At 40.9% G+C, this 14,078-nt stretch overlaps 1 protein-coding gene across 2 annotated transcripts in view; it reads left to right on the top strand.

Moving 5' to 3' along the window:
* eea1 (early endosome antigen 1) overlaps window positions 1-14,070 on the top strand; it is a 33,501-nt gene extending 19,431 nt beyond the window's left edge. For both annotated transcript variants that reach the window (XM_017690530.2, XM_017690518.2), the window contains 14 exons: window positions 29-142; window positions 736-891; window positions 1,118-1,257; window positions 1,519-1,849; window positions 2,720-2,821; window positions 2,940-3,134; window positions 3,437-3,619; window positions 4,185-4,370; window positions 4,765-4,896; window positions 6,044-6,229; window positions 6,471-6,709; window positions 6,837-6,957; window positions 8,531-8,629; window positions 11,005-14,070. In XM_017690530.2, the coding sequence (XP_017546019.2) occupies window positions 29-142; window positions 736-891; window positions 1,118-1,257; window positions 1,519-1,849; window positions 2,720-2,821; window positions 2,940-3,134; window positions 3,437-3,619; window positions 4,185-4,370; window positions 4,765-4,896; window positions 6,044-6,229; window positions 6,471-6,709; window positions 6,837-6,957; window positions 8,531-8,629; window positions 11,005-11,127 (2,307 nt within the window). In that variant the 3' untranslated portion in view covers window positions 11,128-14,070. The remainder of the gene's footprint in view (window positions 1-28; window positions 143-735; window positions 892-1,117; window positions 1,258-1,518; window positions 1,850-2,719; window positions 2,822-2,939; window positions 3,135-3,436; window positions 3,620-4,184; window positions 4,371-4,764; window positions 4,897-6,043; window positions 6,230-6,470; window positions 6,710-6,836; window positions 6,958-8,530; window positions 8,630-11,004) is intronic.
* The last annotated feature ends 8 nt before the right edge of the window (window positions 14,071-14,078 follow it).

Genomic DNA, 14,078 nt, shown 5'->3' with positions numbered 1-14,078 from the left:
TGTTACGTGATGCATATTTTTGTCTCAGCTGAAAGCAAAGACAGAAATGCTACTGTCTGCTGAAGCTGCAAAGATTGCCCAGAGAGCTGATCTCGAGAACCATCTAGAAACTGCCCAGAATGCACTGCAGGATAAGCAGCAGGTACATAAACAATTATAGATTTAAATTATTCTTTATATTCACTTATACTTACACATTTCGGGGATCAAATCTGAAAAAAGAGAAATTGCTGAACTGTATGCTTACTATATTCTCTAACTCAAGGGCTCATAGACAGTCCAACAGTATGCATCTATTGAATAATCAATAGTTGATAGATAATTGAATAGTTGCAAATATGGGAGGCAAATCCAGCCAAAAAGGAAATGTAAATGTATATTCATTTTCATTGAATTTTCATTTCCTTTTTGGCTGGATTTGTCTCCCATACTAACACAGATGAGATGTTATTAGGTTAGGATGCCATTGGCTGTCTGTCTGTAAAATGTTAGTCTGCTTTGAGCTGCTAGTGAGCAGTGAGGGATGACTGTGGAGGGGTTGGGACTGTGGAAACAATTCATTCCTTTCCACAAAGACAGTTGTGCCACAATTAAACGGCCAGCACAGTTGCAACTTTATTCAAATAAAAAAAAATTACAATAAAAAATACTCTTTAAAAACAAAAATGCGTGTAACAATGACCTGCATTTTATGGTTACTGTGAAAGGGGTTAATTTCTCTCTGTTTATGTGTAGGAAGTAAGTAAGGTCCAGGCGCAGCTGGAGGAGCAGGGCCATAGACTGCAGGAGAAGCAGGAGCAGTGCTCTCAGCTAGAGGCCAGTCTGAAGGAGAGCAAGGACAGGTTGCTGGCTGCAGAGCAGAGGATTGACACCCTGGAGAGCCAAGCCAAGGTCAGCAGCACTTGCCTCACAAGCCATGCCTGACTTTTTTGCTGAGTCACTTAACATCCACCAGGCTGCAAGCTCCCCTTGGTCCATTAGGACCGAGAGTTCACACATTACTGTTTGTCCTCTATCGTCTGCCTCATGGCATTGCTTTGCATTTTACATTTTAAGCACACATGTTCATAAGAACATGCTCTGTTTGTTAGTCTAAATGGGTATGTATGTGTGGCAGAAAGCAGAGGCTGAGTTGACAGAGCTGCGCTCAGGGAAGGAGCAGGCGCAGAAGGAGCAGCAGAGACAGCAGCAGCACATCAGTGAGCTGGAGCAAAAAAACAAAGAGCTCAGCCGCCTGCTGGATACTGAAAAACAGGGGTAGGTCTGACCTTTTACACGCTACCCATATATTGTAGTTGAAATGTTGACTTTTGCATGGAATTTATTCTTAATTGCAAACAAAATGTTTTTTGTCCATATCATGCACACTTGTTACACAGCCCTGCCTTCAAATATTGATTCTGCTGTACGATGGGCAAGAGACTACTTTAGTTATTGAAAATAATTTAAGTTCTAGAAACTTCTAGACAGTGCATTTGAATCTTTTGAGCTGTTTAATGGCATCTCTTCTTCCCTCAGGGCCGCAGCACTGCAGGAGGCAGTGCAGAAGAAGAGCTCAGCTTTGGCAGACACACGAAAGCACCTAGAAAAGCTGGAAAAAGAGAAGATTGGCCTCCAGACCAGCCTAGACAAGCTCACCAAGGAGGGGCAGGCAAGACAGGCTGAGTTAGAGAAGAAGCTCCAGGGGCAGAATGTGGAGCTCCAAAAGGCCCATCAGGAGAGAGACATGCAGGCTAAAGAGCTTGTTTCGGTAAAAGATGCTCTGAGTAAGGCCTCTGCAGCCTTTAAAGAGAACCAGACCCGGCTGGAAAAGGAGAAGAAAACCAGCATTGCAGCCCTGGAGGAGAAGGTGGGTGCTAGGAAACTTCATTTGCCAAGAGGGGAAAATCGACTTTTTCTGTAGCTCTTTTGTGTTTTAAAGTTGAAGCGTTAATTCACTCATGGCCATTTGTTAAAACGAAGGGGTGTTGTTTGGTGTAGCAGTGGCTTATTTCTTTAATAAGATGGTGACACAGCAGTATTAAAAATACACCAGCATGTATTATTAGTAGTAATCACAGTAAGCAATTGATCAGCTATGCAGTGTAGTTTGCTAAGAGAAGGTTACAGTTGCCAAACAAATTCACAGCCAAGGATTATCCCATGAACAGCACAATGATTTTTAATTACTTAATCTTAATACAGAATTCACTTGACTGGTGCATTTATATGTATGAATATTTTGTTGCGTGTTGTTAAAAGTTGGAATTGAACACCTTTTGCATATTTTTCTTAGTATTACATAATTGTGCGTTCACATTCACCAATTCAGCTTGTACCTGTGCTTAAACAGAAAGTGACTAACTAAATTTCCCAGTGGCACAGCTGTCTAAGGTTTCACCCTGTCTTTATGAGCTTGTGAGTTTGAATCCTGTAATGTTATTTATTACTCAAAAAAGTGCAATTCACGGTGCAATATTGTTAATATTTCCAAGAAAATCAACCAAAAACTCAATAAAATTGTAAGTTGATATTAACTGATATAATACAGCAACTAATATATTGGTCAGGCTCATTTTGTTACATGCTGAATGATTTTGTATAGTGAATTGGTGGGATACATTATGGGATGTGGTACATTATTATAATAATATGCATTGAATGTAATCAAATAATAGAATATATATGGGCTTTATAAAAGTATTAACATACAAACTGCTTCTTCTTTTCTCTCTTTCAGGAGAAAGCTCACAAGGTGGCACAGCAGGAGCTTCAGAAGAGTGCAGAAGCTACTGCTAAAGATCTGAGCACAGCTAAATCTCAACTGGAGAAAATGGCGGAGGTGAGAACTGCAAAGAAGATCTATTTTTACTCTTACAAATAAGTGTGTGGCTAACTGTTTCTTGGCAAATGAAGCCAAATTTGAAATGGTTTATTTATTAGAATGGTATTGGGTTTAGGTAGAGAAGGGGCTTCAGGCTCAGGTGGCAGCAGCGAATGCCCAGTTGAAACAGACTCAGGATGTGCTGAAAGAAAGGGAGAAGGAGGTACAACAGCTGCAGGCACAGCTCAAGACAGCCCAGGAATCCTTCAACAAGGAAGCTAAGAAACTGCAGACTCAAGTGGCAGAGCTGCAGACTGCCCAAACTCAAAAGGTATGTGCTTGATATGGCTATGGAGAATTACAGTTTTTCAGGAACTTTTCCAGCTGTAGCAAAAATGTCTGAGCACTAGATTTGTGCACATGCCTTTAATGAAAAGCACAGCTGAATTCAAAGCATTCTGAAACATGAGTTTATCTGTCCTTACAAATTAGACAGACTCTGTCCTGGAGCAGCTGAGTCTACCTCATTTGTATTATGGGGTCACATAGGCTTGCAGAATGGACCTTTGAGTGGGAAGCGTGTACTGCATGTCATTTTTCATCATGTAAATCCAGGGTGTGTATGTGCTTCAGGTGGAAGAGTTGACTAAGCTGAAGGAGCAAATGGCAGGACTGTCTAAAGAGCTGAGCTCAGAGAAAAGTCTCAGCACAGAGCTACAGAAGATCTGTGACAACACCAAGGAGAGCCTGGCCAAGCTACAGTCTGACTACTATGGCAAGGAATCTGAGGTGTCTGCCCTCCGTCAGGACCTGAAGGTGTGTTTGAAATTTCTAAGAAATTTTACAGCTGTGTGTGTGTGTATGTATGTATGTATGTGTGTGTGTGTGTGTGTGTGTGTGTTTTATTAACATGAGATATTCTGAAGTAATGACAAGCACTTTTGTAAGTCGCTCTGGATAAGAGCGTCTGCTAAATGCCATAAATGTAAATGTGTGTGTGTATGTGTGTATGTGTGTATGTGTGTATGTGTGTGTGTGTGTGTGTGTGTGTGTGTGTGTGTGTGTGTGTGTGTATATATATATATATATATATATATATATATATATATTTGTTTTTTTTTTTTTTTTTTTTTTTTTTTTTTTTTTTTTTTTTTAGGAATAACCTTATAAAATAGTGGTTGTGAAATTATGGCCAATAGTGTTTAATAATATTTACATCTAATGCTTTCTTTTCTTTTAATGTTAATGACCAAGAATTAGTAAAGAACATTAGTAAGCCATTAGGCTGTGGTTGAGCAGCTCAGAAACTCAAGGACATTGGCAGTAACATGAAAATTTTTTTCAGCGTCCAGATGATCACACAGCTTGTTTTGTTGCATAGGTGTGTGATGATAAGTTGGCTTTGGCTCAGGAAGAGCTGGTAGCCAGCACCAACCAGTTGAACAACCGTGAGGCCCAAATCCAGGAACTGAAGGCAGGCTTTGCTGCACTGGAGAAGGACCTGAGCAAGAGGGATGAGAACCTTAAGCAGCAGGAGGAAGCACTCAAAGAACTACAAAAACAAAAGGTACTAGCCAGCTCTATTTAGGAGTGGTTTTCACAACATCCTGTCTAAGAATTATTTGAAAATGTTTTGCAGCCCTTAGTAGCATATAAACATGATGTCCTCAGTTGTTTGTAGATAGGCTTCATGCAGGTTTTTGTTGTAGCACCAATGGTCTATGATTGGTTACTTTGCATAGAGAGAGAGAGAGAGAGAGAGAGAGAGAGATACTTTATTGATCCCGAAGGAAATTTAGCAATGTGAGTAAAATGGCCCTTTCCTGTCAAAATAAGCAGTCCTTGACCATGTTGAGCACCAAAACCTACTAGAAACCTCACTATAGCTACTTCAGTAGTCACATTTCTGGTTTTTGAGGCGTCATCATCAATGACCTGTGGTGAATTTGTGTTTTATGCAGGAGTTGACTCAAGAGGAGTTGAAGAAGGCGCAATCTCAGGTAGAACAGCTGCGGGCGGCTCACGCTGCACTAGAGAAGGACCGCAGCAAGCTCAGTGCTGAACTCAAAGCTCTGGCAGAAAAGAATGAGAAGGTGAGCAACTGATCTGAACTTGGAGTTCTTTCTCTGTCTAAGGTAACTTACTATACATGATACATCAGCATGAAATAGCCATATAAGGGTAATGAAGTCTCAGAACTCAAACTATTTAGTGTACGTTGGTCTGTCATGATTACTTGATTCTAATTTACTACTTAATTTAAAAAGCTATTGATTTAAAACGCTCTGTGTTCTTAATGAATTGGCTTAGTGATAAGTTTGCAAATAGTGATTATAAAGCCGTCTTCAGCAGTCTGAACATTGAGCTTACCTAGGCAGCAGCAGTGGCATGGACGTTGTAAAATTGTGTACGTCTTAATAGATAATTTAGCTGGTTTACTAAATTATCCTGCAGCCAAACTCCTGTTCCAACCCAAGTGAAATAACTTTGGTAGGCGAACATAACATTTAACAAATTATCTGTGTTTGATAACCATTTGTATAGATGTGTAGACATTTTCAGAGCTTATGTGCAACTAGTCCCTCAGCTCCACTCAATCACTCCCCAGTTCAGATTCCCCAGTGTGTCTTTCAGGGTTGAAAATTATAGCCAAACAATAGAGTTTGTATTCTGATGTTTGTGTGAATGTTGGTTATTTCTTAATGTTTCTTCCTTTAGTCATTTAAAGAAATGGGAAGGCTCGCAAATTTGTAGCTGGTTTATAGCTAAGGAGGCTGTCATATTTACCATTAGAAAATTATGTTAAATCTTGGTTCATATCTCTGCTCTTTAGTTCCAAGAACTTTTATTTTTATAATGTATTTTTGCTATCATAATTATGATGCCTATTTCAATTTCAATTACTCTTTTCAGTTACTCTGGGTCACATCTGTGTCTCGTAGTTTTGTTTTCATGTTAAAGAAGTGACACCCGTAAAATAAAGTTAGCTTTTAATTGGCATGTTCCCTGTTGTAATCCAGTATATTAGATTCTGAAATGTAAAAAAGAAAATCTTGATTAATCATCAAAATAATCACCAATTTAATTACCAATATAATCATTAGTGATATCTGTTGTTTTACAGTATGTTTACATACTGGTGACTCAGATGCTTTATGGGTCTTATGTAAGGATGCTGTGAGAACTGGATTTTTTTAAAGAGCAACCACTGCATTTTGTGTTTTGTGTATCTGTGTGTAGGAAGTGAAAGAGCTGCAGGCAGCAAAGCAGCTGTTGCTCCAGCAGAAGGTTGACATACAGGGCAAAGTGGAGGCAACCCAGGCAGCCCTGGAGAAGGAGCAGAGAGAGCACCAAACTACCCGCGAATCTGTCACACAGACACGGCAACAGCACAAAGCAGAGACTGACAAGCTCCATAAACAGCTGGTACTCATCACAGGCATCTCCATACGATGCAGCTTTTGCTTGTTTAAAGTGTAATGCCAGTAATTTTGAAAACATATTGAAGATATGTTAAATATTTGTTAAAGCTCATTTGCATACTGGCTGGGAATAGTTCTACAGCTGGGAATAGCTGGGAAGAGTACTACACTATAAAGCTGACGTACTCCGTCCGCCACCCCTACACTCTGCCGTTATTCCAGCAACCTTGTGGTTCTTCCTCTAGGCTTTGGAGGTGAAGGCCAAAGAGGAGGTAGAGAAGCAGAGAGAGGAGGCGGAGACGAAGCTTTCAATGCAGGTGTCTGCACTGAATGAGAACGTAGCCACACTCAAGCGTGAGTGGCAGAGCAGCCAGCGGCGTGTGGGTGAGCTGGAGAAGCAGACGGACGAGCTGCGAGGAGAGATCGCTGTGCTTGAGGCCACCGTGCAGAACAACCAAGATGAGAGGCGTGCCCTTCTGGAGAGGTGTGGAAGCGCTTGATATGCAAATCTTTTAATTGCTTGTGTCTTTGAATTATTGGGGTAGAGAACATGCTTAAATGCTCACATTACATGCACACTGTTTTTCATGATGTTCTGTTGTATGCTCTAGATGTGTAAAAGGCGAGGGTGAGATTGAGAAGCTACAGGCTAAAGTGGTGGAGATGAGAAGGAAACTGGACGACGCAACAGCCGCCATGCAGGAGCTGGGCCGAGAGAACCAGTCTTTACAGGTCCAGACACATCACTGTTTACAGCATCTGCACTTGATAGATGTTGAGTGTGGTTTTGTACATGGCCTGCTATGCTAGGGGTGCAATAGCAATTATTTCTCTAAACAAATCACTACTCTACTGTTATTCAGTTAATTAGTTAATGTGACTATTATGCCTTCAGTTCCTTCTCTCACTGTGCATCGTTCAAAGTTCCTGCAACAGTTAATTAACTATCACACTATAGTCAAAATATGTCCTACAATGCTACCTATTGTGTATTGCAGTCTGTTGGAGTGACTGCATCCATCATGTGATAATAGAGCTTTTTACATGTATAGTGAATTGATGATAACTAGAAATTTTGAAATTACATTATCACCATTTTTCTGATACCAGTATCAATTTGCTATTAAAAAAAGTAGTTATTTTTAGCTGAAGCACTTCACCTACACCTCCAATTTCTGTATACTTCAGTTGTTGAGATATAAACAGTCATTTAGAGTGGTTTTAGAGAAACATGCAGGCTCTGATTTATTTTATGATCAGAGATTGTGATGTCTAGAGCACAGATATAGCCATTTTATTTGCCATCCTGAATTACCAGTGAACCTACACGTTTTCTGAGTTTTAATATGAAATGAGTTTTTATATGCCGACATTGGTAAAAAGCCTTGCCATTCATGTCCCTCTCCACTCTGCATGCACTTTAAAAATTGTGTTGTAGGATTCATCTCAAAGCTGTTATAAAACAATGTCTCAGGTACTGTGCGGTGTATTTGTGGCCATTTAGTGTTATAACTTTCTGTGAGGTAGCTTCTAGAGCAGTGGTCACAAACTTGGTCCTGGAGATCTGCCTTCCTGTGGAATCTATATCCATCCACAGTCTGCCAGAAAAGTAAATCTCCAGGCCCAGAGTTGGTGACCACTGTTCAAGAGGATTTAAACCCTTCAGGGTTTAATCGGGTTCCTATCCCCACAGCTGTGAACAGTTCTGACTCCCTAGAACAGACCAATTTAAATCATTCCATTTTGAATGACTTAATTTCTCAACAACTGAATTAGGCAGAAATGTTGAACAATCATTTGGAATCAATTGGAATTCACTTTTAAGATTAGCATCTAAAAGTAGGCCATCATGCTCAAACTCTCAAATAACCTACATCAGGAAATGCATGAAGGCTAATAACATCACATCACGCAGAGCGAGTGTTTTTTAGATTTCTTGCAGGATCGGACTCATTGGATTTATTCTTTTTTTTCCCTCCAAAAAATCTGAACCAGCATTTTCTGCTGATATTGGCCGGTACCGATGCCTGTCATTCAGTCAGTGTGTTATTTTTGCAAAAAACAATGTCAATGTATTTAACATTATCAATATATTTGGTAATTGCTGCTGCCCTACATTGAACCACTATGTCAGCAAACTTTCCATCCAGCCAAAGACTGGGCCATTCTTGTGCATAATTATGTGGTGTCCTACACGCTTGGTCTTTCTATAAGCTTTTGTAAAGGTTGCATTTGTTGTATTATCGATGGCATTTCTCACTAGAATTAGGTTGGTTATCATGGTGTGCTGTGTCTGATGGTGCAGATAAAGCAGTCACAGTCACTCACGCGGAAGTGGGCAGAGGACCATGAAGTACAGAACTGCATGGCTTGTGGGAAAGGCTTCTCTGTAACGATTCGGAAGGTAACTTTCGTTCTCTCTCTCCCTTCATTTGTTTCTGTCCTACCTCCCCCATCTTCTCTTAATGCTATCTTTCCTCTCATTCTGTTTCTCGCTTGCTCTCTCGCTCGCTTGCGCTCTCTCTCTCTCTCTCTCTCTCTCTCTCTCTCTCTCTCTCTCTTACTCTTTCTCTCTCTGTCACGCTCTCTCTCTGTCACGCTCTCACTCTCGCTGTCTCTCTCTCTCTCTCGGTCGCTCTCGCTCTGTCTCTCTCTCTCACTGTCGCTCTTGCTCTGTCTCTCTCTCACTGTCGCTCTCTGTCTCACTGTTGCTCTGTCTGTCTGTCTCTCTCTCTCTCTCTCTCTCTCTCTCTCTCTCTCTCTCTCTCTTACTCTTTCTCTCTCTCTCTCTCTCTCTCTCTTACTCTTTCTCTCTCTCTCTCTCTCTCTCTCTTACTCTTTCTCTCTCTCTCTCTCTCTCTCTCTCTCTCGGTCGCTCTCTCTCTCTCTCTCACTGTCGCTCTCGCTCTGTCTCTCTCTCACTGTCGCTCTCTGTCTCTCGCTCTCGCTCTCTCTCTCGCTCTGTCTCTCTCTCACTGTCGCTCTCTGTCTCACTGTTGCTCGCTCTCTCTCTCTCTCTCTCTCTCTCTCTCTCTCTCTCTCTCTTACTCTCTTACTCTCTCTCTCTCTCTCTCTCTCTCTCTCTCTCTCTCTCTCTCTCTCTCTCTCTCTCTCTCTCTCTCTCTCCTCACACAACCACACACAGCACACAGACTGGCTCTCTTATTTGATGGAGCTGTTTGTTCTAAGCATCAAAGCACCAAATCAATACTATGTTAATGGTCTACCACAGGGACCTACTTTTATACAGAACCCATTCAAAGTCCTCTGTTTTTTTTTTTTTTTTTTTCCTACTGCTGTGAACAGGCAGTATTATGTAGAAACACTTTAATCTCCAGTGAAAGCACTGCTCTTGTGCTTGTAGCAGTCTAGTTGTGTTACAGCATTGTTCATTGAAAGGACCACGATTTAATCAGTCAAATGTTTCAAAACACAATTGTTTTGTTGCCTCAGTATTCATTACAAGCAGCGCTGAAATCTCAGCTTAAATCAGCAATTCTTGATTTCTGAGTTTGGGACATGCTTGTACTTCATTTGGAGTACAGGTTGAGTTTTTCTCCATGACATTTTAACCGAAGTAATCAACATCCTCTGTTGAACTGTAAACGTGGTTTACCTGGTAATGGGGGCAGAAATATCCATTGTTCGAATGAGGAACCAGGCTGAAACCTCAGAGCAGAGCAAAGTGAAAAGCTCTTTGTGTAGTTCTTGGAGGCAATGTATCCACTGGCTAGTCATACCTGTTGCTAGGTCATATACAGTCTCTTGGAATGAGTTCAAACAAACATGCCCAAAAGTTGCTTAGCTTGGGGCTGTAATGGCTTATGTAAAGCAAGCAAAGATTTAAGATATCAGTTTGCTTTCTGAAATAATTGTCATACCAAGTGCTTTAGAATGAATTACTTTAGTAAAAAATCACAATGTACCTTACATTTAAGGCAGTTTTTCCCAGCTTTGGTCCTGGAGTGCCACCTACCCAAATTTTCATATTTCACTGACTCCCAACACACATGAACCAACTAATCAGTTCATTAACAATCATTTCCTGAGTAGAAGTGGGTGTGTTAGAGCAGCAACTACTATAGTAATAGTGTAGTGGGTAACACCGCTGCCTTCTACACTGTAGACTTGGGTTCAATCCCCCACCTGGGTAAGCACCCTACACTATACCAATAAGAGTCCTTGGGCTAGATTCCTAACACCACCTTCGCCTACCTGTGTAAAATGATCAAATTGTAAGTCGCTCTGGATAAGAGCGTCAGCAAAATGCCGTAAATGTAAAGCAACACATGAAAATGTACAGTGCATGGGTTCTCCAGGACTAGGGCTGGGAACCTGTATATTAACCTGTACATTCTACATTGATGTCGAAAAAATGCTTCTGGACTGCTAATAGTGCCCCCTTATGAGGAATCTGAAATTAATTGTTTGGACATTTCACAGGGACATGAACATGCTGCTTCTGTGTTTTCACAGTTAAAATAATGATTTGTTGTACTTATCGAGATTAATATTTTTAAAAGCATTTTCTATTATTATTATTAATATTTTTTATCTGAAAACTTTTAAACCTTTACAGCTTTTATAGCGCTAGTGCTACCTGCTAAAAGAGAGTACAAACAGCCCTTGAAAGGTATTTTTACCTTTTTTAGTTTTTTTTAGAGTATTTTTTTTTAAAGATTCCCAATGTTGCGTCTTTTTTTCCCCCAAACTTATGAACAGCCTGACTCAGTGAGTCTAAAGCCTTGTTGTTCACCATCTCTGTCTCATCTCCTCCAGCACCACTGTCGTCACTGTGGCAACATCTTTTGCGCCGAGTGCTCATCGAAGTGTGCCCTGACGCCGTCCTCTAAGAAGGCTGTGCGGGTGTGCGAGGCATGTTATGAGGAGCTGCAGGGCTGACCACTGTCCACCTCCCTGCTCTTCCAGCCTGCTGCTCCTCCAGCCTCTCCTCCATACCCTCTAAACTGACTCTCCCCATGTGGGAGGGAAGCTTTGCTCAGCTCCACACGCAGGGGTCAGAGGTGTGGTGGGGCAGCAAGGCTGCAGGGGGGGGTGAGGAGCTGCTTGCTTTGATCTGCTGACTGGGCTTGAGGTGGACTCTCCATTGTGCCAGAGAAGGGGACTTGAGAAAGTGCAGCAGCTGAACCAGAGCGACAGTCCTCATCTGAACAGTGCCTTGGTCACTTCTGGGGCCATTTGGTGCTCCAGAAAATGAGAAAAAAGGGAGAGAAATACAGCATTTTACGTTTTGGCCCTTTTCCGTGTTCACTTGTAATGGAAGTTGTTTTAAATGGAAGTTTTAACAGGTTTTGTCCTCTGACTGCCAAGACTTTTTTTTTTTTTTTGATGTCATAAGGTTAAAATCAGAATAGGGTGAGATGGAGAGATGTGAGCACAGAGGGCTTGAGTTTGATTAGCTACAGCATGCTCTCATCATAGTGATTGGCTCAAGGAGTGTGGTCAGAACCAAAGGCTGTGTACAGCATCCTTTTACAGATCTGTGTCAGTGCCAGATATTTACGTGAAGGCACAGATGTGGAAAAATGTCTAAGACTCGTCAGAGTCTTTTTCAACTTGGCTGAAATCATTCTGAAAATGTATCATTTTTACAGGCAGGTTTTTTTTTTTTTTTAAATTTAATTTTCCAAATAATGTCAGTGTACAATACATGCTTGCTATGCTGCTCATATCTTGAATCATGAATACAACATGCATTGTTATAAGTTTCTTGGATATGCATGATTTCTTCTCTAATACTTGGTTAAGTGTCCAGTTGCTTTATTGACTGGGTTGATTCTGTCAGGTAAGGATTGCATGAGACAGCTTCTGTCCATTTGTAGCCCACTCTCTTTAACATTATGCTTCATGTTCAAGTAGAACACAACATTGACATTCCCACATTTCAGGTTGGCAACTGTAGGGTGTCTGCATTTGACTGGTTCACTGACTGGCCAGCAGTATCTCCAGACCTCAATCCCAGTTCTTAGTTTGGAACAGCAGTTGAAATGCTGAAATACGAGTCTTTGGGCGAGACTCCTGATGATACGTTCACCTACCTCTCTATCGCTTTATGTATCACTCGGTGTAAGTCGCTCTGGATAAGAGCATCTGGCAAATGCAGAAATGGAAATGGAAAAAGGAGCACAAAAATTCTAGAAATGAGCACCTAGTATGTGGAAGAGGGGTTTTAAATGTACAGGAACTTAAGAGCCTGCTGCAATCCTTACCTCACAAGATTGGCACTGTTATAAAGGCAAGGAGATGTACAGCCAAGTATTAGAAAATAAAAGATGCATTCAAAGAATGTTTTTGTCCAGCTTATCATTATTTCCTAACTGGTGCAGTTAGTATGCAAATTACACTAATAACCATGAACTTGGTTATATGATTTCTCACCAAATCCATAATTTGCACGGTATGTGCCCTGCTGTTAAGCAATAATTGTGGTGCTGTGGCTCTAGTTGTCTGCGTGTGCGCATGAACATTTGTATGCAAGAGGGAGTGAGTTGTAGATGCTGTATAGTTTGCCTAAGGTATATTGATTGTATAGTGTGTAAAATGTGGGCTGCTATAGCACGTCTGAAAGCAACCTCTTCAGTGTTCCTGAGGCTTTCATTTCTTAGGCCTCTATCAGTCTCTCTGCATCTTATCAACTCATCTCTCACTTCCAGCCAGCGTGAGGAGTGTTTCACATCATTTACGAGTAAAAAAAACAAAAACACTTCAGTATATATCAAGATGCAGTCACTATCTGCTTAACCTGTGCAGTGGACTATGTTGGCATCCAGCTGTTTACTGAAAGACACGAGACGTTCAAGTGCTTGTATGATGACTATGGATTGTCACACATGAAATGTTAGCATGTAAAGACTGTTTGCACAGGTGCACCTGCTGTATAATTCTTCAGCACTGTATTGGCTGTTGTATAGCTATTGCTCTATTGGCAGATGTCTTGCCTCAGCATTGAGGTGAGGGTGGTACGGCATTTGAAGTGCATGCTTACAGTCTTACACACTGCAGTGTCTTCTAACACACACATCCACCCCAAGATGCAACAGGAGCAGCATGTATATTCACTAGTATACACGCAATATTCACTTTATTCCACCCCACCTACCTCTCGACTGTATGTTCACCATCATTTGTTTTTACTTTATTCCATGAGCTTTGATGTTCCAGCCACAGCCTTGGTGACACTAGGTTTTGTGTCTCACTCCTTCCAAGTTAGTATGAAAGAAAGTGTCTGTTAAAAATTTACTAGTGATTTGAATGTTAATTATACTGCAGATTACAGATCTCTCCATCATGGTGCCATAGACTACCTGGTCTTGCACTTTCATAGCAGCCACATTACATCATTCTTGGGGATTAAAGCAATGCTGTAATTATACTTGCAAAATATTATTCAGGAAAAAAAATATTAATATTATACAAACATGCTTGGGGGGGGATAAATGACTCATTTATTATGTAAAACATCACTAATGTCCATTTTAGAAGTAACACTACACTGTAATAATTATCATGTGCGTAATTGTGCATGAGCGGTGAACTGGCTTACTGTTGCATTTCTCATCTGAATAGCAGGGTGTTACTGTTTGTGATCACGTGAGTGTGCCTTAAGTCGCGCTTTCCTACCGTCACGTCTGCTCTTCATCACGTGGTTTGAGTTGAGAGCCTGTATGCTCAGAGATTACCACTAACTGCTGGTATGGAAAGACTATCTGAATGGTTAGATGATGTCAGAACGGATTATGAACATAATTTATGTCCAGAGGTGTTATGTTTTCTAATTTTTTCATCAATATGTTTGAGTAAATAAAGTAGGTGTTTCTATTTTCACTTACTGT

This window comes from Pygocentrus nattereri, chromosome 7 (assembly GCF_015220715.1).
Source record: "Pygocentrus nattereri isolate fPygNat1 chromosome 7, fPygNat1.pri, whole genome shotgun sequence".
Taxonomy (NCBI): domain Eukaryota; kingdom Metazoa; phylum Chordata; class Actinopteri; order Characiformes; family Serrasalmidae; genus Pygocentrus; species Pygocentrus nattereri.
This window is presented reverse-complemented; position numbering and strand designations above follow the sequence as displayed.